The 22,459-nt window shown below is 48.0% G+C and overlaps 2 protein-coding genes across 12 annotated transcripts in view; both read left to right on the plus strand.

The window, feature by feature from the left end:
- KMT2C (lysine methyltransferase 2C) overlaps positions 1-18,843 on the plus strand; it is a 195,195-nt gene extending 176,352 nt beyond the window's left edge. For 7 of the 11 annotated variants that reach the window (XM_032394300.1, XM_032394307.1, XM_032394301.1 and 4 more), the window contains 13 exons: positions 1,051-1,229; positions 1,395-1,531; positions 2,362-2,611; positions 3,686-3,825; positions 4,230-4,337; positions 5,913-7,032; positions 7,952-8,088; positions 9,326-9,468; positions 9,734-9,902; positions 13,857-13,973; positions 14,574-14,647; positions 14,894-15,002; positions 16,705-18,841. In XM_032394300.1, the coding sequence (XP_032250191.1) occupies positions 1,051-1,229; positions 1,395-1,531; positions 2,362-2,611; positions 3,686-3,825; positions 4,230-4,337; positions 5,913-7,032; positions 7,952-8,088; positions 9,326-9,468; positions 9,734-9,902; positions 13,857-13,973; positions 14,574-14,647; positions 14,894-15,002; positions 16,705-16,797 (2,776 nt within the window). In that variant the 3' untranslated portion in view covers positions 16,798-18,841. Of the gene's footprint in view, positions 1-1,050; positions 1,230-1,394; positions 1,532-2,361; positions 2,612-3,685; positions 3,826-4,229; positions 4,338-5,912; positions 7,033-7,951; positions 8,089-9,325; positions 9,469-9,733; positions 9,903-13,856; positions 13,974-14,573; positions 14,648-14,893; positions 15,003-16,704 lie in introns of all 11 variants that reach the window. The other 4 variants (XM_032394303.1, XM_032394302.1, XM_032394304.1 and 1 more) reach the window with 3 other exon arrangements.
- Positions 18,844-19,383: 540 nt separating this feature from the next.
- On the plus strand, positions 19,384-21,431 carry LOC116625632. Its single transcript, XM_032394337.1, has 3 exons — positions 19,384-19,390; positions 19,619-19,772; positions 20,506-21,431. Exons 1-3 carry the CDS (start codon positions 19,384-19,386, stop codon positions 21,089-21,091), a joined length of 747 nt encoding a protein of 248 aa, XP_032250228.1. The 3' UTR covers positions 21,092-21,431.
- The last annotated feature ends 1,028 nt before the right edge of the window (positions 21,432-22,459 follow it).

The raw sequence follows: 22,459 nt of genomic DNA on the forward strand, positions 1-22,459 counted from the left end.
AACCACAGTCCTTAGTAGATAACCACAACCCACCTAGTTAGATCTGGGAAAGGCTCTTATGTACTTCATCAGGTGATTCTTTTTTGGATAATCTGGTAACTACCCTCTATTTGATGAGACCTCATTTAGATTAAGTCCCTTACTTTACTAATGAGAAAACTGTGGACCAAAAAGGAGATGAGATGTTTCTCATCCAGATTTAGAATCCAGGTCTCCTTGCTCTCTTCTGCATCTTATTGCTAGAAGTTGCTAGATTTGTTAATCGGGAGCAGTTGTGGGAGGCAGCCTCCTAGGTGTGCATGTGTGGTGCCCTGGGGCAGGGCACCACTGGATGTCACAGGGACTGCGTCTGGAAGCCACTCTCGGGTCTCATCGTAATGCTGCTACTCAGCTTCTCTCCACATAACAGGGTCTCCTTTGTGGGGGGAGAGTGGGAGGCCCCAGGTTTGGGGGCATCCCACAGCATTAGCTTGAGCCCACACTTGCCCTCTGACCTCAGTCACCCTAGTTAACCTCTAACTTCTTGGGCTAGACCATTCTCTTCTTCTTTTCACCGTACTTGATCAGTTAGGAAAAATAAAGGCCCATGAAGCTCTAGTGACCGAGTTTTCCCTGCGTTTCCACTATGAGCGGCAGCACAGCGGGCTCTGCGGCTGTGCCGTGGGGTGTGCGAGAAGGCTCTTTCCTTTTCTGGCTGCAGACTATTCCTAGTCTCAGGGATCTGGAACTTGGCAGAGGTGTAAGTCTTCATCCTTTCTCCACTGTGTTGTAATCTGAACGTCTTCTTTCTTTGGCAGGTCTTTAAACTTTGATGTTGAAGTTCCGTCAGGAGGAAACCTACTGTTTAAATTGCTTAACAGTTGAATGTGTTTCTTAGGTCTTTTTCTGAGAGATTTCTTGTTTGGCCCTGAACCTATTCTTTGTCTTCTTACATCGTTGCCATTGTCCGAGGGAACCTCGTAGTCACACTCGTGGACAGGGCTGGGTTGTGCAGGAAGCCCCAGTGATGGGTTTGCCCGTGCTGACATGTTATCTTTGTTCTTCTCTCAGGATACAGGACCACGGTGGTGATCGGGACAGTCCTGACAGTTTTGTCCCCTCATCCTCTCCGGAGAGTGTGGTTGGAATGGAGGTGAGCAGATACCCAGATTTGTCCTTGGTCAAAGAGGAGCCTCCAGAGCCTGTGGCATCCCCCATCATTCCAATTCTTCCGAGCAGTGCTGGGAAAGGTAGGGAAGGTGCTCAGCAGAATTATTTTTCTTTACAGTATGCCAGTTTACTAATGTTCATAATTTGATTTTGAAAAGCCATTAGTACTCAATCCATCTTTCCTTCCTCCCTTCCTTCTCTCCCTCTCTCCGTCCTTCTTCCCTTTTTTCTCCCCACCACTTAAGGTTTGGAATCTAGAAGGAATGACATCAAAACTGAGCCAGGCACTTTATTTTTCACACCGCCTTTTGGTTCGTCCCCAAATGGTCCCAGATCGGGTCTTATATCTGTGGCAATTACTCTGCATCCTACAGCTGCTGAGGTAAAGATGAAATAGCTTTTTTTACATTATAAACTGTGTCCCCATTCTTAAGGGGTGTCAGGTGGCTTAGAGCAGGGTCGTGGCGGACAGAAGCTCACAGAGCTGGGATGAGCAGTCATTCGGATGTCTGGGTTGCTTCTGAGCACTCTGAATAAGCATCACATGGATCTCAGCTGAAGCCGGGGCAAAATGAAGTTAGTGTTCTCGTGTTTTTATTAAAGGGTATGTCCTTTAGAGAGAAACCTCTCGATAATTACACATAGAAAATGAAGCCGTGGAAAAGAACTTTTTACAGAAATAGTGTCAATGTTCATGTAGCAGTTGCTCATATCAAACACTAATAAATTGCTGAGAATTTTTTTCTGTCTGATTCTGTGAGGATATTGGCAACCATACTGATGGTCCAATGATAGGACATTTTGGCTGTCAGTATAACTCAGCCCTGGTGTGACAGCATTCTCGTGGGCTGTTGCAGACCTCTGCCCAGAGCCGGACAGAGTCCACTTGAAGGAAGTTTCTGCCTAGCTGTGAAACCTGATGCGGTGTAGCTCCCTCCTTACGGCGGTGTCCTATGGCTAGAATACTGTAACGCTCGCGCACATACTCAGTGTTAATAGGGGTCCCTGCGTGAGGATTTCTGTTTAGGAAAGCTTGATGGGGATACTGGTCCATTAAAATGATTTTTTTTTTCCTGAGACTCTTAAGTCTGAATGAAAGTGGTTGGATTTGCTTGCATGGTCTGTGTCCTGCAGAGAGCAGGTACCTGAAGTTCGCCTCTGTGGCTCACTCCTGCCTTCGGGGGTGACACAGTGTTCACACTCTCGTTTTAGAACATTAGCAGTGTGGTGGCTGCATTTTCCGACCTTCTTCACGTCCGAATTCCTAACAGCTATGAGGTTAGTAATGCTCCGGATGTTCCGTCTGTGGGTTTGGTCAGCGGCCGCAGAGTGAACCCAGGCTTGGAGTGTCGACAGCACGTATTTCTCCGCGGGCCGCCGCCGGGACCTGCAAACCCTCCCCGACTAGCCTGCTCGTACCGGCTGAAGCAGCCCGATGTGCCGTTCCCTCCAGCAAGCAATGGTGAGCTGGTTTACGTTTGCCACCCTCAGGTTCACTTTCCATTCACAGGTTAAGCTGATGCTCTGTAAAATCCCACTTCAGTTTTGAACGAGTAACAGCGTGTTGGTATGTAGTCGTGGGTAACTGAACCTTCTGTGGGTGCGCGGTCTTCTGTGGTGGGATCTGATGTCCCCGGGAAGTCGTGGAATGCCGGCTCTCTGTGCGGGCTGCTGACCCCCCGCAGCGTTGGCTTCCGCGTCCCCCCCCGAGGGCCTGCCGCCCCCACCGCCTCTCTGGCCGGCACACACGAGGCCGGCCAGTGGCTGTACTTGTGTTCTCTCTTCCTTCTGTGCCTTGTGCCCCCTCTTCCCTCTCGTTGGGCCTGTGCACTGTCTCCATGGGCCCTGCTCTTCCCAGGGACGAGGCCTCCTCACCCCACTCTCTCGGAGTCTTGTTTTGGTCCTTGCCCTGCTCTCAGGACCTGGCAGCTCCTCACTTCTCATCCATGAACTCAGGGAGAGCTGCCTGTGCTGGGTTTTTGAGCTCGGCCTCCAGCTGCTTCTGCCTCACTCATTTTTCCCTGTTCTCCTTTCTGCCTCCATGCCCCACATGGATGGTGTGCTCCACATGTGACCACGTTTTCATCTTGGGCCCGGGACTCTCTTAGCCCTTTACCACTTTCCAAATCACACTCATTTAAGACTCTTGTACATGTAGCTCTGCATCTTTCATAAAACATTTTTTATCGTCTTAACCCTCAAACAGAAGTAGTATCCCCCACCCCACTCGCTTTGCACTTAGGGTGACTATTAATATCACGGTGAATTGGTTTTCTCTTGTGCTCCTCGTGTACGAGCATTGTTTCCCCAGCTGCTTGAGAATAGTTATGTCCCTCCATTTATACTCCAGGGCCATGCATGTAATAGATGCCCTGTAACCACTTTTATGCTGAGAAGATAAGATTTTTATGAATAACGAATAGTATCAGGAACGTTAAATGAGCCATGTTCTAAGTTGATTTAGGGCAGTTTTACACCTCGTACTACACTGTGTTATTGGTTAATTTGAATCACTAACAAAGTCTTCTGCACTTAGGTCTCTCTGGATGTCGGGACTCTGGGCGTGGCGGTGCAGAAGGCGCGGCACTCAGACCGCAGTGGTGCTGTCACTGCAGGGTGGTTATTCTCGGGAGCGGCGTCAGGAAGTCTCTCCGAGACCTGGCCTCTATGAACAAGGTGCCTGCTGTTCCTCCGCTGGGGTGTCCGGCACAGGGCTTGCTCCTTGTCGGAAAGAGCCCCTCTGTGGTGGCCCCGTGGTCCCCAGGTTCCACCAAGTAGCCTCAGCATGTATTTGACGTGTTTAGCTGCAAACCAAACAGTGACAGCAGACTGGTAAACTGGATAATATGAGACCCACATATGACTAAATAGAGTGAAATATGGATAATAAAGTTTATTTTTGTACATTTATTTTTTCTTTGGCTAAATTACATGCTAAATATTGGCAGGGAGTTACTTTTTTACTTTTACAATAGAGAGCTAATTTCACTTTTAACGTAGCATAAAAACCAACAATGGATGGATCTTGTTTTTATGAAATTTTGACTTGAGATCCCCACACGTTTCTCTTTGCTTTTCAGGATTCCCGAGAAAGCTCCAATAGAGTGGAGAAGGACATTGTCTTTTGTAGTAATAATTGCTTCGTTCTTTATGCATCAACTACACAAGCAAAAAATGCAGAAAGCAAGGTAAGATTAGGATAGTCTCCGTGAACAGTGTATGAGTGGTTTCCGTGATTTTGGGTTACGTTGATGGATAGAACAGGTTCCTAGCATTCTGTGTGCAGGAAATCCCGGCACATGCTACGCGGGCTGAGGAAGGGCAGCCCATGTTGCTATTCCAGATAAATTCAGCTTATCTGATGAGAAGGGGGGTAGACTTGAATTATATCTTAAAAGTTCAGAATTGAATAAAACACTAATCCTAATAACATCTTTAGTTTTACTTAATTATAAATATCTTATTTTAATTACAACAGTAAGACTTACAACTTTTATTGATCTTACCTGATGGGAAAACCTGTTCACAAACACATTGTAAGTCTACTCCTGTATTTTGGGGGAGAAAGCATTTTGCTTGTCATGGTGGAAATGGTCTGCTGTACCTGATTCTGTGTGATTTAAGTGTATCTAAATGTGTGGTTGATATGGGTAGACATTTTTGACTGTTTGTGTTGAAGGAAGCCTTCCCATGCTGTGGTGCCACCAGTCATTCCTCCCTGCATATCATTGCTCTGCTGTCTGTTCTGGGAGAATGTTCTGGAGACTTATTTTTGTAATAGGCAGTAGTCTCCAGTATAATGAAATCAAGCTATATGCCAAATAGGTTTAGACTTTAAATTAAAATATGTTGGGGCGCCTGGCTGGCTCCGTCAGTTAAGCATCTGCCTTCTGGTCAGGTCATGATCTCAGGGTCCTGGGATCGAGCCCCGCGTCAGGCTGCCTGCTCAGCAGCGGGTCTGCTTCTCCCTCTGCCCCTCCCCCCTGCTCATGCTCTCTCAAAATAAATAAATCTTTTAAAAAATTAATATGTCAGCTTCTATAAGAGGAGGAATTGCTTTTTTACCAGATAATTTTTAAATTTGGTGTGCAGTTCCTGCGTGCTCCTGGATTTATGTGAGGTGTATCTTCTCAGATACCCCGTGGAGGGGGGTGTGTGAAAACAGGAACCTGTGGGTACCCAGAGAGAAAGTCCCGGGGCTTGTCTCTGAGCTCACCTCTTCCAGCAGCTGGATCAGAGCTGGGCAGCGCCAGGGAAGAGTCACGTGTGATGTATGTTGATAGGGGACCACTGCCCCTTCTTTCTTCACATTTATGCCAATTAATTCAGCCTGAGATGAACAGACATGAATTTCGGAGAGTGGGGATAAGCTCAGAGAAGATTATGTTCTGAAGTTTTATTTGGTCCAACAAAAAGCACCGTTCCATTGTACAAATTAAACTAGCTCCTCTCTTCAGCATTGATTTTTCTGGCTTTATTATGGTTAGAGAGGAGTGTCCAAGAAGGTTTAGGAGCAGAGCATTCTCCAGAGATGCAGCCTTGTCGAGAAGGCCTGGGGCGGGACTCCCGACCCGGCTGTGCTCTCGTCAGCCCGCGGGTGTTTGTCAGCACCTTCAGTGTTTGGCGTCCGCCTCTGCTCAGCCCGGAGACCCTGTCCCTGTGCCCCACCCCCACCCTGGGGGCACAGGCCCCGTGACACCTGCTGCTTGGCTTCCTGCTCGGGGATGAGCTGCTCTCCTTACTCCTGTTCCCTTTCACTGCAGGAATCTGCCCCGCCGTTGCCGCAGTCGCCTGTGAAAGAGACGCCTTCCAGAGTGTTTCATCAGTACAGTAACAACATCTCCACTCTGGACGTGCACTGTCTCCCGCAGCTCCAGGAAGAAGCTTCTTCCCCGGCTTCCCCCCCCATCACTTTCCCTCCGGCGTTTGAAGCAGCCAAAGTAGAGGCAAAGCCAGACGAGCTCAAGGTAACGGTCAAGTTAAAGCCTCGGCTCAGGACTGTCCACGGTGGGTTTGAAGACTGTAGGCCAATCAATAAAAAGTGGAGAGGGATGAAGTGGAAGAAGTGGAGCATTCACATTGTAATCCCCAAGGGGAGCTTCAAACCCCCTTGTGAGGACGAAATAGATGAGTTTCTGAAGAAATTGGGCACGTCCCTTAAACCTGACCCTGTGCCCAAAGACTACCGGAAGTGTTGCTTTTGTCACGAGGAGGGAGATGGGTTGACAGACGGGCCAGCAAGACTGCTCAACCTTGACTTAGACCTGTGGGTCCACTTGAATTGTGCGCTGTGGTCCACGGAGGTCTATGAGACCCAGGCTGGGGCCCTCATAAACGTGGAGCTGGCGCTGAGGCGGGGCCTGCAGATGAAGTGTGTCTTCTGCCATAAGATGGGCGCCACCAGCGGCTGTCACCGATTTCGGTGCACCAACATTTATCACTTTACTTGCGCCATTAAAGCACAATGCATGTTTTTTAAGGATAAAACTATGCTTTGTCCCATGCACAAACCAAAGGGAATTCATGAGCAGGAATTAAGTTACTTCGCAGTCTTCAGACGGGTCTACGTTCAACGTGACGAGGTGCGACAGATCGCTAGCATCGTGCAGCGCGGGGAGCGTGACCACACCTTCCGTGTCGGAAGCCTCATCTTCCACACGATCGGTCAGCTGCTGCCGCAGCAGATGCAGGCGTTCCACTCGGCTCAGGCGCTCTTCCCCGTGGGCTACGAGGCCAGCCGCCTGTACTGGAGCACCCGCTACGCCAACAGGCGCTGCCGCTACCTGTGCTCCATCGAGGAGAGGGACGGGCGGCCGGTGTTCGCCGTCAGGATCGTGGAGCAGGGCCACGACGATCTCGTCCTGAGTGGCTCCTCGCCCAAAGGTGAGACGCACGCTTGTGTGCCCTGCAGAGCCGGCTGCTGAGTGTGTTATGTCCGTACCTCCTTGTTTTCGCTCTTTGGGTCATATTTTATGAAAACAGACATGGATTTTTCATTTACAGACACGACGCTTAGCTTCTTTGTGTGACTGTCCCTGCTGTCTCTGCTGTGCCACCTTCTCGGCACTTGCTACACTGACTCGAAATCAGAATATGTATTTGAGCACACAGTTGATAAAGCAGTGATTTGTAGATAAAGGTTGCCTGTTGTTTGCGTTGGGGACTCTCCTAATGGCAGAAGGCAGGAAGCCGTATTTACAGCATATTGTGTACGTTGTCTTTTATGAGTATTACCAGCTATTAAACAAATTTGGAGCTAGAAATAGGACACTTAATTCCGACTGTAGGCGGTCATTTTATTGATGCACAAAGTACCGGGGAATTGCTTTTTTTAAAAGTCTAGCTGTTTTTAAAAAAAAAGTCTGAAAATGCCCTGAAGATAATTCCAATGGAAATATCAATTTCATATTTTAATTTAAATCTGAGGGGAAAGAAACATACTTCTAAGTACTGCTAATTAGATTAATCAGTTAAAAATGTAAAGTTAGGCACCTTGTGTGAAAATGAATTAAGTTCTTGCATGAATTTGTTACATTAAACTTTCTTTTCCACTTTCATTGTTTAATTTCCTTAATGGAACACATTCTTTTCCCCAACATTTCATAAAGTCTTCAAAATAAACTGCCATTTGATAAGCAGGTAATAGCAGGGTGGTTAGATAACCACCTCCAAGGCTTTACCTGGAAACTGGTAAGTCTTTGAGTGGTTGGTCCGTCTTTAGTTTGCTGTTTTATACTGCATCCTGTTTTCCAGAGAGCAAGTTTGTTCTAAATTGTCTTGTTTTTGTTTTGGCCATATGTAGGTGTTTGGGATAAAATATTGGAGCCTGTGGCATGTGTGAGAAAACAGTCTGAAATGCTCCAGCTTTTTCCAGCGTATCTAAAGGGAGAAGATCTGTTTGGGCTCACGGTATCTGCAGTGGCACGGATCGCGGAGTCAGTGAGTGCCTTGGGCCCGATGTGCCGTCGGGCGAGCCTTTGTGGTTGCACGTAGTGGTCCCCCCCAGTGTGACCGTTTGACACGGGCTGTAATAGGATACTCTGAGGGAGCACTTTGCTCTCTTCGTGTGTCTCAAGGCATCTGATTCATCTGGACACCTCAGTGAATGTTAACGTTCCCTCAGGGAGGTGGCTCACAAATTTCAGGTTCTCTTCGAGGGTGCGGATGAGGCAGAGGGAAGGGCAGGGGCGCTGTTTTGTCCTCAGGCAGTGCTGGTAAGGGGACTACTGTCCCCTTTGCTTCCTCACGTTTTCCTGCACTGACCCTGACCCCCGGGTGTTTGTAGCCACTCTCCTGCCCCCGCGCCCGGCCATCACCAGAGGGCAGTGACCGCAGGAGCACTGGGTCTTCTCTGACCTTTCTTTGCAATCTTTTAAGATTATAAGCGTGTTTGCCAGTGAGTCTGCACACAATGCTTTTGAGAAGTTGCGTGATTATAAGGCATTATTTTGAACAAGAAAAAAAATCATCGATGGTTGGTGGGGTTTGTTTTTTTTCTCTTTTTATGGAGAAGCAGAGGACACCCAAAAAGCCACTGAGTTCTAGGTCTACTTGCTTTCTTTGGTAGAGCTCTGCCTAAATGATATGAATCTTTTATGTCTATAGAGAAATATGTTCACAAGAAGTGTATTCTAGAAAAGGCCTTTAACAAAAAATTATTTTACAGGTAAACCTTAACTTACCACCTGCACTCTCGGGGCATTGAGTGTGATAACCTCATTGTAGTCAAATTGGAAGAAGTGAGAAATCAAGACAGCAAACCATATAAATGATTTTTAACTATATTTAATTTTTAAATTCCAAATATATGAAAGTTGAAAGAACGAAGTTGCAAGTCAGGACACACTGGGTTGGGATAATCAGATCTGAAGTCACACAGGCATGTATGTTGGCTGGCCTCTGGTGGTTCTGTGGGTTAATACTTTTCTTCAAGGAGCATTTGCCAGAGTTTATGAAAGTCCCGCTTTGAAACTGAAATTTGTGTATTAATATTGAACTAGATCTGAGTGCAGGCTGATTATGTTAACATAAGTTAAAAGACCATTTTGTCCCCAGGGAATATGTTGACAAGTTATTTCCACAAAAGTTCAAGTTGGGCCATCCCTTGGGCCGGCTCAGGATTGTCTGCAGTCGTGGTCAAATAAATTAACCTTGTGTCTGTTTCGCTCCTTTTCAGCTCCCTGGGGTTGAGGCGTGTGAGAACTACACCTTTCGGTATGGCCGCAATCCTCTCATGGAACTCCCTCTTGCCGTTAACCCCACAGGCTGTGCCCGTTCCGAACCTAAAATGAGTGCCCATGTCAAGAGGTTTGTGTTAAGGTATTTTGTTTTAACTTCACATAGTACAGCCCAGGGTTTCTAGGCGTATTAGTGGTTTTTGTGCTTGATCTGTCTGCTGCTTACAAACCCTGCTGTCTCTGGCTGTGTCCGTGCCGACCGCATCGGAGAACCCGCCGTGTGGCTAGGCGGCTTTCCGTGTATGTTCCTGTCAGTAAGAGTTCGAATCCGCGTGGCCTGGGGCGTTATTCGGAGATATCTTCAGTTTTCCTTTTACTCTTTCCTGTTGACGCGCCATCGTGTGCAGGCCTCACACCTTGAACAGCACCAGCACTTCCAAGTCCTTCCAGAGCACGGTCACGGGGGAGCTGAACGCGCCGTACAGTAAGCAGTTCGTCCACTCCAAGTCCTCGCAGTACCGGAAGATGAAGACCGAGTGGAAATCCAATGTCTATCTGGCCCGGTCTCGTATCCAGGTAAGGAAATAGTCTGTCCTTGGGAAGAGGAGAGACAGGGCGGGGTCTGGCGGTCAGAAGATGCTGGCATCCATATGTGAAGAAGGGTTTCACACGGGCTGCGGGATTAGAATCCTGTTTTTAAAATCCTATCACATCTTGTTAGTTTGTAACAGTAGTGACTGAATACGTCTCTTTGAGCATGGATGCTTTTCTTCCCCCAGTGGGAAGACCTCTGGAATCCACATCTTTGCATCTCGATGAGCACTCATGGGAAGCAGGTAGCACTGTATTTTGTACTCACTGGATTTGTGGAGCGTTCACTAGAGCTGTTTCAAATTCTTGTGAGAAATACAAATGAAAATATTTTTCAAAAGGTGCTCCAGTATGGGGAGTTCTCTTTTGGAAGCCATCTCTTCATGAGAGCACTGTATTTTCTGGTGCATAGATTGTGGAATACCTTATAGATCATCTGCAGGCTAAGCATGTAAATTTATATCCATAGTCCATACTTGCTGAACTGCTGACCTAAAGAACCCAGTGCCTATTCAGCATCTCCCCTTGGATGTCCCAGGATGGAAGTATAAAGCTTACTTTGCCAAACATCTCAGTCCCTAAGCCTAATTATCCTAAGTGTTGTCCCCGTCCACGAGTTGTGTACCCTGGCCCCATATGCCCAGATCCAGAGCATCCTCAAGTGCTCTGTTGCCTTTCCCCCTCAGAAGAGCTCTCTCGATCCACGCTCTGGCTCCGCCACAGTGTTTACCTGCCATAGCGTCTGTGTGCATGGCCGGTGGGTCTGGCTGCCCGCCTCCTCTCGCCCAGTCCCACTCACACCCACTGTGATTCCTTCAGAATATAAATCTGATCTATATTCCATTGTCTCTACTCAATTCGGATTCTTGTTCCTTTGTTGGAACTTTTTTTCTCCTCTTGAGAAAATGTTAGGATCTTCTTGTTAGTCTTGATGTTTGGCATCATACAATAAATGTGCCTAGGTTCGGGTCATTTTCTTTTTTATTGCTTTCCTTATTTGATGACCCTTTTCGACCTGGAGCATTGTGGCGTTCAGTCTGAGAAGTGTTTCTGTATTAATTCTTGCAAGTTCCTACCTCTATTTCTTTCTCTTTGAACCTTTAGACAAATTCGGACCCATGAGATCTGGGCTCTCATAGGGTGGACCCCAGACTAGCAGCAGCGTCAGCTGGGACCTGCTAAGTGTGCCTTTCAGTCTGGCCCCTGCAGTGGGGCCCCCAGATGACCAGTGCAAACACAGACGGGAACTTCTGTCTCCATAGCCCTCCTTCTCTCCCCCTTCTGGTTTTGGTTCCCTTGTCCTTGTTCTGTGGCTTCTACTTTATCTGCTGATCTTTCTTTTGTGTTTAAAAAAAAAAACAAAAAACTAAGAGCTCTTTCTGCTCTTGATCTTTTTATCTGATACTGTGTGTTTAAATTACACATACGGTATCTTTCTTTTCTTTCTGCTGTTGCGTCAAGAATGGAGCCTCTCCAGCTCCTGGGTCCGTCCGCTCCTGGTGGTGTGTCTTTCTCATCTGCTCCATCAGTTACTTTTCCATTTTAAATGTTCCCAAGTAGCTCGTTTACTTGTTACCATTCCTATTTCTGTGTCACTTTTATTCCCTTACTGTCATTTCAGTGATTTCTTAACCCCCGTGTTCGGTGTGTTCCTTGCCACTGTCCTGACCGTGCAGGCATGTCTGTGATGGATGTTCCGGTGGACTCATTCCCATACACTGTTCTGCAGTCTTCTTTTCTCACTTATCCTCCAGAGCAACTGAGGTGGCTCTGTTTCATTCTTTCATTCTCCTTAATGGCTGTGTGACGTTCCCTGATGTTGATGAACTGTAATTAAGTAAACCGTTCCACGACTGGTAAACATTTATTTTGTTTACAGTTTTTCCCAAAATAGCATTGCCATCAATATGTTGTACAAATATCCCCACGTATTGATATATTCACTCCTTTGGAGAATATTCCCACCAGTCAGATTACTGTGTAAAAGTACGTATGTACTTTTCATCTTAGCAGACCTTGTTGGTTTTCCGGAAGGGCTGTCATTGCACATTTCTTGCTGCATTTGGGAGACACTCTCTCTTCTTTCCCCATTTGTCATGCTGCTGCCCTTTTATATTTCCCCCAGCCTGATAGTGCTTCCTTCACTGCAGTTTCTAACGGCTCACCAGTGAGCAGCATTTCATGCTTGTCGTTTGGATTTGCTCTTCTGTGAATTACATATTCATCCTTTGCCCATTTTCTAATTTGTAAGAACTTGTGCTAATAGATGTTCTCCCTTAACCAAACACCCCATGCCTACTAGGAAGTATGGTATCTTTTTTCTTATAAAAGTTTCAGTTTTTGCATAGTTAAATGTACATAATTTTCTGTAGTTTCTAGTCTTGTTTAAGACAGTAGATTTTATTGTATATGTAGTCTCTTGGATTTCTTGATTTCAGAAATTTTAAGTGTTAATTTAAGACTATTTTCTTCCATTGAGTAACTAGTTGAAAAGCACCATTTAGTAAATAACCCTTCCATGTTGCACTGAATTGTGACTGCACCGTACTACTAAATAACTATTACACATTAAATTTTCACATATGCATGGATCTACTTGGATTCTCTGTTCTTTTTCACTGATCTTGTCTGTTCTTTTTTTTTTTTTTTAAAGATTTTATTTATTTATTTGACAGAGAGAGACACAGCGAGAGAGGGAACACCAGCAGGGGGAGTGGGAGAGGGAGAAGCAGGCTTCCCGCAGAGCAGGGAGCCCGATGCGGGGCTCGATCCCAGGACCCTGGGATCATGACCTGAGCCGAAGGCAGACGCTTAACGACTGAGCCACCCAGGCGCCCCGATCTTGTCTGTTCTTATACCAAACTATATTGATCTCTATACATACTACTTTTTTGTGTATTCTGGTTCATTCACCTCAATTATGTCTGGAATTGAACAGATAAATTACATAAAATTTCTTTTCCCAGAAGATGACTCAGTTGACACACCAAAGTCTCTGAGACGGGCCTCTGGTACCGTGTGCCCCACGGCGGGGCTTGATGCACTGTACCTGGCAGGCTCCCCATTTAGCACACGCTCTTCCCTGCTTGGTCACTGCGGTCTTCCGGCGGCCAGCTGGAGTTGAGAAGGCAGAAACTCACATTGGGACAAGAAAATATCACATATTCATGGAAATTATCTATTTTTTTCAGTATGTTATTTTTCCAGAATTCGTAATGCTAAAAACTTTAAAAAGTACATAAACAAATCATAGTCTGTGATTTATTAGGCCTCTAGCGTAGATAGTACGAGCTGCCAAATGAGAGACCTGCGGCAGTGTTTTTCGCCAGGTCACATCCCCGTACATTTCTCTCTGGCCTCCGAACTTCAAATTACGGGAGAAAGTCACCTTTCTGAAGAACTTTATTTCTTTCCAGCTTTCCTGGTAATTAGAGCAGAGTAACTTGTGCTTCTCCTTTTGCTCTGGCTTCCAGGAACTCCTAGCCAAATCCGAAACCTGACTATAGTATTCACAGTCCCTTGGGTTAGCCCTATTTCTTACCGATTAAGTTTATTGTCCTGTCATATTCTTTTAGAAACAGTAATGGGATAAACACCAGAAGCTATTAGCCTGTTTAGTTGGTGGGATCTTGGCATGAATGGAAGAGAAGATGGCCTGGCAGAATGTGGTGGCCAGTCAGTGGTACAGCTTTGTAAATATGCCTCAGAATTTAGTTAAAGACACAAAGCAGGATAGTAATGGCATGACTTTAAGTGGTAAGATTGTTTCAGGTGATAGTATATTCAATAAAAAAGACCATTCAAGTTCAGGTGAAATCTTCAGTGTGGCTTTTGATGTGGCCTTTGTATGAAAGGGAATCAGGTTTGTTGTCCAAGAAATCAAAGTGATTTGTGAAGTACATACACACACATTTTTCCCATTTTTTCTTTTTTTTGCAGGGGCTGGGCCTATATGCTGCTAGGGACATCGAGAAGCACACCATGGTCATCGAGTACATCGGCACGATCATTCGAAATGAAGTTGCAAACAGAAAAGAGAAACTGTATGAGTCTCAGGTAAGGGCCAGTCCTCCTCTGTCCCTGTGCCATCGAAAAGCTGGAAACAGGGCCAAGTCGCACTGTCCTGTGAGGTTGTTTTGAACAGAAGCCACATCTGGATATTTTTAAAAATTTATTTGAGAGAGAGTGCATGCACGCGCACAAGAGAGCATGAGCAGGGTGAGGGGCAGAGGGAGAAGCAGGCTTCCTACTAAGCAGGGAGCCTGGCGCGGGACTCAATCCCAGGACCCTGGGATCATGACCTGAGCCAAACACAGACACTTAACCGACTGAGCCACCCAGGCACCCCCCTCCTTTTTAAAAAGATTTTTATTTAACATCTGGGTATTCTTGTGTTTTCCTTGTTTTTCCCGTCAGTCTCACCCTATCTAGTTGGTGTTATTGTTCACATAGATACAGCTGTAGATTAATGAGCCTGGCGTTGCGAGCAACCTCCCGATCCATTGATTTCCATTCCCACCACGGACATACATGTCCCCTGACATGGTTGTGTGACACCCACAGTGAGTGCGATCGGGCTGTGTTTCCATTCACTCGCAGCTGAGTCTTCCTGCTCTGAACGTGCACGTGGAGGAGTTTCTGACTTTTCTCTTTCAGAACCGTGGTGTGTACATGTTCCGCATGGATAATGACCACGTGATCGATGCGACACTCACAGGAGGGCCTGCCAGGTGAGGCAACGGGAATCTGGTCAAGGAAGTTCTGCCCAGTGGGTCCATGTGCCCATGACAGCCTCCATGATTAAAAATTCAGGGCAGATAAGTTTTGAAAAGAATTTTCATTTAAAATTGTGTGTGTTCTTGTTCTACGAATGGGCACGTAGAAATGTGGGAAAAAGTTTTCCCTACGAACTGAATGTTTGTAAAGCTTCTTCCAGCTGTTCCATAATCAGTAGTTTCTGACACGGTGGCTTGCAGGTATATCAACCATTCGTGTGCGCCTAATTGTGTGGCTGAAGTGGTGACTTTTGAGAGAGGACACAAAATCATCATCAGCTCCAACCGGAGAATCCAGAAAGGAGAAGAGGTAAGAGTGTGGGATCCCGTCTGCTCTGCTCATACCCCCGCGTGCAGCTCGCTGCTTGATGCGGTCGGCCGGCCCGGGGGTTGTCCAGTGCTTTAGTGCTAGAAAAACTCTTCCTGGTGGTGGGTCAGAGGGTGCCACCCCGTCACTTCACCCGGGACATCCACGTGCCGCCTTCCTCCTCGTGGCAGCATTGCAAGTGTGGACTACCAGCTCCCCCCGATTCCCTCGCTCTGTGCTTCCCAAACTCCACACATCCCCGCAGCACCCATGTGGCATCACTTCCCTGTGTCTTCGGGCTCCTGCCTGACCCCCTTGGTCACAGATTGACAGGATTCCTCTCTTTAAAGATTCTACCTGTCATCCCACTGATGGGATTGTGGCCTCTGTGGTCTCCAGGAACATGATGCTCACGCGAGGCCACTGGAAGGCTGCAGGCGGCCGATTTGGGGGCAGCATGTGGGTCCAGATCTCCTGTATTCGCACTTAGCATCAGTACAAGCTTACAGGTTTTTCTCAACAGATTTTCAATTTGGCTCTTTTGTTACAATCTTTTCAAAGTGCTGGATGCTGAACTCGACATTTGTTTCTCTGGTCTCTTTCACCTGTTAAAATTATTACTAGTCTAGACCACTTATTTATGTTTCCCAGATCTGTCTTCCACAAAGGCGATCAGCACACATCTCGAGGTGCTCTAAGCGGTGCCGCTGAGCAGTGCGGGTTTCTGTAAGAGCCTCTCCTGGGCCAGGGGATGAGGGGCCTGAGTATCTATGTTGGAACCCCCCAGCCCTTTGGATCAGAGCTAGGCGATGATTTTTTGTATTTTTGGGTCATCTTTTTCGAATTCCCTTTTTAAATCAAGAATTTACCCAATGCTCACGGCACATCTTGAAGTATCTCGAGTAAATCAAAGTATGTGAGAACCCAGCGTGGTGCCAGCGACCACCAGGGGCATTGGGACAGATGGAGACCCCCCGAGCTCCGGGTCCTTCCTTTCCCTTCCTGAGTATTCTTGAGTAGGTCACTTAACTTCTCCGAGTCTCTGCTTCATTTATATGAAATGGCGCACGTCTCCCTGAAGAACTCTGCAAGTACCTAACAGAAGGTACTAAGTGGTTTTGTTACTGAGAGAAGCTACCCAGTAAATGTTGGTGTCTTCCCTTTCAGTGTAGAAAGGAAGTCTTTCCAAACAGCCCCTCACTTAGGACGTTTGTGACAGAAGGCCCTCGGATTGGGCCTCCCCTTCTTCTGGCAGAGTCGGGGGGGTCGGGGGCTTGGGCTCCAGGGCAGCAGGGCTGGTCTGAGATGTGCACAGTAACTTGGCCCTAAGTAGACCTTTTTTAAACATTCTTTTAAGTGAGGAAAGAAGAAGAGAAGCTGTCAGCCGGCAGGGGTGGTTGGTCCCTCCCCCAGGTGGGGAGGAGGAAGGCCTGGGGGTGGGGGTGGGGGGAGCCGCGAGGAGGTGTGGGAACGCAGCTCTCCCGGCCGGCCTCCCCTTCCTCAGATGTGGTGCGGCCTGAAAACATTGCCTGCCGATGTCCCTGTCCCGTGGGGACCCCAGGTGGGCTTCTGTCCGAGGCCCACGGGGCGGCCGCGGCTCGGGTGCTTTGCTAGGTTGGCTGTCTGCAGGGTTTGCGGATCGGGCAGATAGAGGCAGGACCCCCCGCCCCCTGCCTCTCTCACACTGTGTCTTTGCCGTGGGCAGCTTTGCTATGACTATAAGTTTGACTTTGAAGATGACCAGCACAAGATTCCGTGTCACTGCGGGGCCGTGAACTGCCGGAAGTGGATGAACTGAATGCATTCCTTGCGGTCTCGGCGGGCGGCTTGTCCCTAGGAAGAAGCGATTCAACACACCATTTGAATTTTGCAGACAGAAAGAGATTTTTGTTTTCTGTTTTATGACTTTCTGAAAACTCGCCTCTGGGAGTTCTGATTCCCTCCTCAGTCCTTTGGGCCGGAGTGGCGCCAGGACCACAGAGCAGTCCAGCACTTTTGTTTTCTTCTTCTTTCTTTCCTCCTTCTTTCTGTGGGTGGGTTTTGTTTTGTTTTGTGTTTTTGCGTCTCGCTGAGGAGACCCTTGGGGGCGAAGAGCCGCTCGCCGCCCTGCCCCGGGGTGGGGGCCTTCCTATGAATGTACAGACAGATCACCAGCGAAAGGGGGACGGACGTCCAAAGTGCTGGCCACGGCCTTATCTGAAACAGGGGCAGGCCCTCTAACTTAAAGATTTTTTAAAATAAAGTAGACACCACTGAACAAGGAATGTACTGAAATGACTTCCTTAGGGATAGAGCTAAGGGGTAATAACTTGCACTAAAATACATTTAAATACTTGATTCCATGAGTCAGTTTATTGTAGTTTTTGATTTCTGTAAAATAAGAGAAACTTTTTGTATTTATTATTGAATAAGTGAATGAAGCTATTTTTAAATAAAAGTTAGAAGAAAGCCAAGCTGCTGCTGTTACCTGCAGAACTAACAGACCCTGTTACTTTGTACAAATATGTAAATATTTTGAGAAAAAAATACAGTATAAAAATAGTATTGACCAAATGCTACCAAGCTCTGCAGCAGCTCGGGTGCTTATAAAATGTTCATAGGGATGTCACAATATGATTCTGTGTTACTAAATATGCCATTATAATTATGTAATAACCAAAATTTCAACCTAGAGCATTTGGGGTTTTTTGGAAACTACGGTCTATTAGTACTTAATTGTTTTATACACCTTCTGATAGAACGGAGTGTAGGCTAAGACTACGACTTTTATAGCTGTTTTGGTAATTTAAACTAACTTTTTCATATTATATTGTTGCATCCCTACTTCTTCAGTCAGGTTTTTTTGTGCTTACAATTTGTGATAACTGTGAATAATGCTTAAAAATACACCCAAATGGAGGCTGAACTTTTCTTCAGCGGATGTAGTTTTGATTAGAACTTTGTTTCAAGCCACAGAGAATCATGTATACATACTAGATCGTGTAGCAGGACTCCAGCCTAACTCTAGCCTTCTATTTAACACAAAAATTTGAAAAGGAAAAAAAAAAAAGAGTTGTGGTCACACTTGCAGCTGCAGGACCCCGACAATAGGGTTTCGGAAGATGTAATTTTAAAATGTGTTTGTATGAACTGTTTGTTTACATTTCTTTAATAAAAAAAAAAAAAGCACTGTTTTGTGTTTGCTTGTAGAAACTTAATCAGCATTTTGAACCAGGTTAGCTTTTTATTTTGTACTTAAAATTCTGGTACTGACACTTCACAGGCTAAGTATAAATGAAGTTTTTGTGTGCACAATTCAAGTGGGCTGTAAACTGTTGGTATATCAGTGACGCAGTTCTGAACTTGTAATGTATATGGCATGATGTATTTTTATCTTACAGAATAAATCAATTGTATATATTTTTCTCTTGATAAATAGCTGTATGAAATTTGTTTCTTGAATATTTTTCTTCTCTTGTACAATATTCTGACGTCCTACCAGTATTTGTCCTACCGGGTTTTTGTTTTCTGTTCTGTATAATAGTACCTAATGTTGGCAAAAATTGAATTTTTTGAAGTATACAGAGTGTTATGGGTTTTGGAATTTGTGGACACAGATTTAGAAGATCACCATTTACAAATAAAATATTTTACATCTATCCAAGCGCCTGGGTCTGTGTTCGCCGGCCGCCTTCGGCCGGAGCTGTGCCCGGCTGGGTGCTGGCCGTGGTCCTGCCCGCGGGCCCAGCCCTCAGCTCCCGGCGCGACGTGATCGGCTCGGTTCTCTTTCTTTGCAGATAACGAGTTTACATTAAGTTCGTAGGTCCTTCCAGATGGAGAGACTGTGTTCCCTGCAGCTGAGCAGAGACGGGAACTTCAGTTTCCCCTGAGGGGTGTTTACCAAGGTGTCCTGTTCTCTTGTTTAAAGTCTCTTTTTGTTTAATTGTTAAATTTAGTCTTCTGGGGTTTTTTGAGGCAGCCTTTTTCAGATTTATTCTGTGATAGAGACTCGATTTCTATCGTACTGAATGTATTTGACATTGAAGGGGATTGCTAAGAATTAAAATAGCTCAGAATCCCCCTCACAATTTCTAAAACCAGTTTTCAGCTTGTGCTTCATGAACACCCAAAAATAAGCTTTTCTACTGCGTGGTTTTACAGAAATTCTCAAAGCACTTGTCTGACAAAAAGGTTTAAAAAGTATTCTGAAGCGTCTCCCATGTGCAGGATCGCCAGCTTGGTCGGGGCTGGAGTGGTGCCGGTCCGCGCGGGTTGGAAGCCCTGCCTGGTGCAGCCTTTCCCCGACCTCGTGGATCTCTCACGGTCAGGCCCGTGAGGAAGGAACCGCTCTGCGTCCTCGCAGAACCCGAGCTCCGCGCTCGGCTCGAGTGGGGTCCCACTCCTCATGCCGGGTCAGGGCCAGGAAAAGCACGGAAGGGCACTGTGGCCGTTGGATCTCCGGATGTGAACGCAGGTCCCCGGGGCAGGGGCGCAGGAGACACAGTGCCAGGGTGACGGGTCTCTAGGAGGAAAGCGCAGAGCCCCGTGGGGGCCGCCTGGTGCCTCCCCCCTCGGAGGAGTGCCCTTGCCGCGCGCCCCAGGGAGCCAGAGCAAGGCCCTGTCCCTCCCGCGGTGGACAGGACTGGTCAGCTGCCACGGTGGCCGTATTCGTGGACCCTGCACTCGCCACATTCATGAAAAGCCTGAAAAGCCCTGGGACATCACAGCGGAGACGGCATCGCTGAGCTTGCACTGGGGAGACCGAGAGAGGCCATTTTTAACATGGAAATCCTGGTGCGTTGGGCCGGGCGTGGGGAGGGGCCTCCCCGAGGAGTGAAGGGGACCTCACGGGAGGTGCAAGGCAGGAGCTTGTGCAGGAGCCGGGGGGGGGGGGATTGAGAGGCTGAGTGTGGGAAGCCGAGAACACAGGGTGGCAGGAGACGAGGTCAGGAGCAGGGCCGAGTCGTGAGGTCCAGATGGGCAGGTGCAGTGGGGGCTGCTGGGGGCAGTGCCGTGACCCTGAGCGCCCCGAGGGCGAGCTCGTGTTCTGTGCCACGGGGGGTGCTGAACGCGGGAGCTGAGCTGACGCACGGAGGCCCAGGCCCTGCGCTAGTCCAGGGAGAGCCGGCGGCGCCCCGGGCGGGCAGGAGAACCGCATGCAGTCCGACCGTTCTGCAGAAAGACCTCGGCTCTTCCTCTGCGTCCCTACCCTGGCCCCTCCTGTCCTCCCTCGTTAACACCGTCACCTGGCGCCGCACCGTCCTCCCTCCGGTCACCAGGCAGACACCCTTCGTCTGGTCACGTGCTACCGAAGGCAGGTGTGTTTCGGGCCAGTAGAGTTTCTTGTCCTGGGGGACACTGTTGACCATGGTCTCTCTGAAACCCTAACCCTCCACCCTCTCCTGGTTTTCCTCCCATCTCTCTGCTCTAATCTTCTCCCTAAAAGCACTCCGCCCCGTTCGTTAAACTTTAAAAAGGGGGATGTTCTCCACCTGAAATATAGCTCCTGAAAGATCTTCTCTTCCAGGAAACCCCAGCTCCACGGTGACCCTCGGGCTCTGCTGAGACTGCCCCGACACCGGCCTGAGCTCAACTTCTCAGACGTCCGAAAGCCAGGCCGGCGGCTGCCAGCGAACACCAGGAAAAGAGAAGCGCAAGGTCATGGACGTGGAGTGGACCCACCTGCACGGGCACGGGCGTCCTGTGGCACTGAGAGTCCCCGCGTCCCGGCAGCTTGGCAGAGCAGGCAGCCAGACTCCCCGTGGCCCGGTGTCGTCACACGCGCTGGTGGCAGCTCCGACCCAAGAGCTGCTCCCTCTCTCTCCCGGCGTAGGAGGAAAAGAGACCACGTTTCCTTCCAGCGACACGCTACCACTTCAGGAGACCAGGGCTCCCGAGAGACGCCTTTGCCGGCATCTCACGGAGCTGCTAGTACCTACACCCAGGTATCCAGGAGCCACGCCGTGGCCTCCTGGCCGAGCGCCGCGTGCCTGAGGAAGCTGGGTCGCTCCTCGTTCTGTTCCAGGGTCCAGTCGGGGTCGCCACATGGCCTTTGGTCATCACGTTTCCTTAGTCTGTGGTGTGTGACAGTAACTCAGGTTCGCCTTGTGTGACCCTGACAGTCGGGATTTCACAGCTGCGTTCCTCCTCCTAAGACTGTCCTTTCAAAGTTTTAGCACACCGAGCCCACGGGTGATAGGTGCTTTTAGTATCACTGTCTGCTAATTCTATCATCTCTTTTATTTCTGGGCCCATCTTACTGATGGATCTTTACTCCAGGCGACAGGTCACATTTTCCTGCCTTTTCCGTGTCTGGTTAATTTTTCTTGGATTCCAGGATTTGTGCTTTTATGTTGTTGAGTGCTGGATTGTGTTGCGTTCCTTTAGAGTGTTAGACTTTATTCTGCCGGCAGCTGAGAATCGGTTTCCTCCTTTCAAAGCTTGTTCTTTACACATTTTTAGGATAAGCCTAATTTACTTATTAAAAGATTTTATTTTAGAGAGAGGACGTGGGAGCACACGTGAGGGGAGGGGCAGAGGGAGAGAGAGAGAATCTCCAGCACACTCCCTGCCGAGCACAGAGCCCGATGTGGGGATCGATCTCACGACCCTGAGATCATGACCTGAGCCGAAACCAAGTCGGATGCTTAACCGACTGAGCCACCCAGGAGCCCCAGAGGAGTCTAATTCAGCCCCAGCACTGGGGTATGGCCCTTTGGGGAACATACTGGATGTCCTGGATGTTCCCTGAGGTGTACCCACTGGGCTGTTGCTAAAGCATTCCCAGCCCCGCATGATCTCCTTCCCTGGGACTTGCTCTTCCCTTGAACTTGTTCTCGGCAGGGTCTGGTGGAGTCACGCTGCACCTGTGGACAGACAGGCGTGCAGCCGGACTCCGCGGAGACCCTGTGCAGATTTCTGGGCGCTTTCCCTGTGTAGCTTTCTCCTCTCCTACATTCCGTGTTGCACATTCGGCCGCTCTGGCCTCCCTGCACTCCGTCTCCGGTCGCCACGACCACCAGCCTCCTGGAGGCTGGCCTCCTCCCCTGCTCCTCCACAGCAGTCTGGAAACAGTCTCTGGGGGGAAAGCTGGGATGAGTCCAGACTCACCGTGTTTCTCAGGAGGCCGTCCTGCGGTCCCTACCAGCCCGGGGCTGAAGAGTCGTGTGTGTGTTTTGTGCTTTTCTAGATGCTTAGCCCAGGAGGACAAGCCCAGATCCTGTTCCTCCCTCTTGGACAGAAGAACTTTTCTCATTTATTTTTGATTTAAAATTTTCCTTCCTGTCAAATTCTATTTCCTTTCAAGGCATTAGGTGTCATGTTTCTTCACCCCTTTTTCTACTCATTCCTCAACTCATTTTTTAAATTTCTAATGCCTGCTTGAGTCCTGTCACACTTCTGAGTTGTCAAATTCTGCTTTAAATTGTCATTTCCTGTTACTTAGTGTCCTTTGGCTTGTTTCGAGCGGCATGGGACAGTTT

Source organism: Phoca vitulina, unplaced genomic scaffold, assembly GCF_004348235.1.
Source record: "Phoca vitulina isolate PV1807 unplaced genomic scaffold, GSC_HSeal_1.0 scaffold80, whole genome shotgun sequence".
Lineage (NCBI taxonomy): Eukaryota > Metazoa > Chordata > Mammalia > Carnivora > Phocidae > Phoca > Phoca vitulina.